The sequence below is a fragment of the Akebia trifoliata genome, chromosome 9 (genome assembly GCF_017979445.1).
Source record: "Akebia trifoliata isolate Shusen 1 chromosome 9, ASM1797944v1, whole genome shotgun sequence".
In the NCBI taxonomy this organism is placed as follows: Eukaryota; Viridiplantae; Streptophyta; class Magnoliopsida; order Ranunculales; family Lardizabalaceae; genus Akebia; species Akebia trifoliata.
In genome coordinates, this window is record NC_141383.1 from 1,974,142 (window position 1) to 1,976,721 (window position 2,580).

General features: G+C 34.7%; 1 protein-coding gene across 1 annotated transcript; it reads left to right on the forward strand.

The window, feature by feature from the left end:
• Positions 1-395: 395 nt before the first annotated feature.
• On the forward strand, positions 396-1,761 carry LOC147394026 (GDSL esterase/lipase At3g62280-like). Its single transcript, XM_086454531.1, has 3 exons — positions 396-570; positions 1,283-1,486; positions 1,574-1,761. Exons 1-3 carry the CDS (start codon positions 396-398, stop codon positions 1,759-1,761), a joined length of 567 nt encoding a protein of 188 aa, XP_086310657.1.
• The last annotated feature ends 819 nt before the right edge of the window (positions 1,762-2,580 follow it).

Below are 2,580 nucleotides of genomic sequence, written 5' to 3' on the forward strand. Positions count from 1 at the left end.
CCTCACTTAGCCATGAAGTTTTTCCCTCATGATACGAGTAAAAAGCATCTACGGTTATGTGCGCGTCACCCCATCATTTTTGTCACCTTTGTATCTCCATTTGTCTCATTCCAGCATTTTCCTATACTAAATACACATCAAATTAAGCGTTATTATCAAAGCTATCGTTTTCTCCTTCAAGTTTCTTTACTTGTTTCTCACAAACTATATAAAATGGACCGGCCTTGCTCGATCTCCAAAGTAAATAAAATAAAAAATATATTCCAATCTCCAATCTTCTTCCATTATAATCTCTAACAAGAGTGAGTTATTCAAGAATAATGGCAAATTTGAACTATTCTCAAATGTTCTTCTTAATTTTTATTTTGTTCTCAAGAAAGTGTATTGGATCCAAAATGAATCATCTTCCCTCTGCCATTTTCATTTTTGGTGATTCATTGAGTGATACTGGCAGCGCCATTGAAGTTTTTCCATTCTATGCCGATGCTGAAAATTCCCCGTACGGATCTACTTTCTTCCATGCCCCTTCGGGAAGATATTCCGATGGACGCTTAATTATCGACTTCATGGGTAAGGTCTCATTCTATATCAAATTCAAGGTTTTAAGTATTTCGTTCAATAATGACTGAAGTAACTAATAATCCTACATTACGAAACCAATCAATGCATAAAAACACATAAGTGTTAGTGGTGTGGAAAATTAAACCCATATCTTGTTGGGATCTTAACACATCACCTTTGGCGATCCATTTTAATTAGAGAATTTATATTGCCACACCAACTTTTACTAACTCCTCCCTAAGTATACACTAAGTCTTTGGTTATTTACATATGAATTGGGGTGACCTTAGAAAATGTTGGTGTGGCATTAGAATCTCTCTTTAATTATGTTGATGACTCTGACATCCTTCTTTTGAGAATCCCAAGTCCCTCCTCATGAGGCTTGAACCCGAGATGTGCTGCTAAGTTTGATGCCCTATAAATCAATTCCTGACCCAGAGGACCTAATTTTGTTAGCGGTGCGGGAAGGGAAGCCCATAACTCTTTGAGATTATAATAATTTGTTTCCTTACGAAACCAGTGACTCGTATCGTCCTAAGATACTGTGTGTGTGTGTTTTTTTTTCTCATTCATAATCATATAATAAGGACAGTTTTAAGTTGTGGCACATCCGAGAGTTGTCCATAAGTTGATTCGACACCACAGACACTGTTTCGATGGTTAATATATTCACATAAACATATAGTATTTATTTTTTGAATACTTTTTAACAATCATGCAGCTTCGAAATGGGATTTTCGGTTTATCGAACCTTATTTCAAGAACGTAGTTCCTAATTATCAACATGGGATCAACTTCGCTGTAGCGGGAGCAACTGCTCAAAATATTACCGAGCCCATACCATTCTTCCTTCCATTACAGACCGATCAGTTTATAAGATTCAAACGAAATGTCTACGCTTCGTTGAATTCGATTGGTAAATCAGGTAACTAAGAATTAATATATCATTATTCTCTCTCTGTGTCTCCTAGCTCTAATCAAATTGTAATAAATAATCTCATTTTGTAATCAGATCGTATAGATTCTCACCTTCCACGAATACAAGCATTCGAGGATGGGATTTACATGATCTTCATTGGCATAAATGACATTCTTTCGAGTCTCTTTACCCACAATTTAACACCTTCGGATGTAAAGGAGAGTACGGTGCCACTAGTCGTATTAGCGATTTCTAAGGCTGTGCAAGTAAGTAATTCTTAACAAATCCATGATCACCAAATAATCACTTATTCATATTAAAAATGATGCATTGTAATAAGATGTATACTGATACACGAAATCATCACTTATAAATATCATGATAAAAATCAAGATGGGATTAGGATTTAGTGATGATTTAATGATCATTGTTATAAGTGATTATTTGATAAATCAATACAGACTTTATTATAATGCATTATATTAATTATAATTGACCAAATGCTATTGATGCACGAACTTGTACTTACAAACACCAATCCTTTCGAAATTAAGCAAACATATGGGTTGGTGTGTTAATAGCAGCTCTCAAAAATACTCTTGGAACAGCAGTTAATTCATCCATAACTAGTGCAAAAAGATACAGATTCAAGGCCAATACCTAATACATCATTTACAAAATATATGTGATTAGGATCTCCATAAAGAAGGAGCAAAGAATTTCATCGTCTTCAATATTCCAGCCATCGGATGTACCCCGATGGTACTAACCTTAGGTTCACAAGGACCATTCAATTCAACTGATCGATTGGGATGCCTTAACGAGTTCAATGAGGTCGTCAATTTTGCAAATAATGAATTAGAAAAATCGCTTCAAATTCTCGAGAAGCAATTGAAAGATATCACTATCGTTGTTGTCGACATCTACAACTTCTTTTTAGATGCCATTGCAAACCCAACAAACTATGGTAATTTTCCTTCTTTCTCTTTGCAAAATTTTGATCGTTTTGTGTCATTTTAAATTAAATTTGCTGCTTTGATTTAGGGACACCACTAATCGTTGAATGCACACCAACCTTAAAAAATCCTTTATTTTTATTT

What these genes read in the sequence shown, in the direction of transcription:
- LOC147394026 (XM_086454531.1), top strand. Translation starts at nt 396, where the DNA reads ATGAATCATCTTCCCTCTGCCATTTTCATTTTTGGTGATTCATTGAGT. An exon ending in CTTAATTATCGACTTCATGG is followed by an intron (nt 571 to 1,282) that starts GTAAGGTCTCAT and finishes ACAATCATGCAG; the next exon opens with CTTCGAAATGGGATTTTCGG. An exon ending in GAATTCGATTGGTAAATCAG is followed by an intron (nt 1,487 to 1,573) that starts GTAACTAAGAAT and finishes TTTTGTAATCAG; the next exon opens with ATCGTATAGATTCTCACCTT.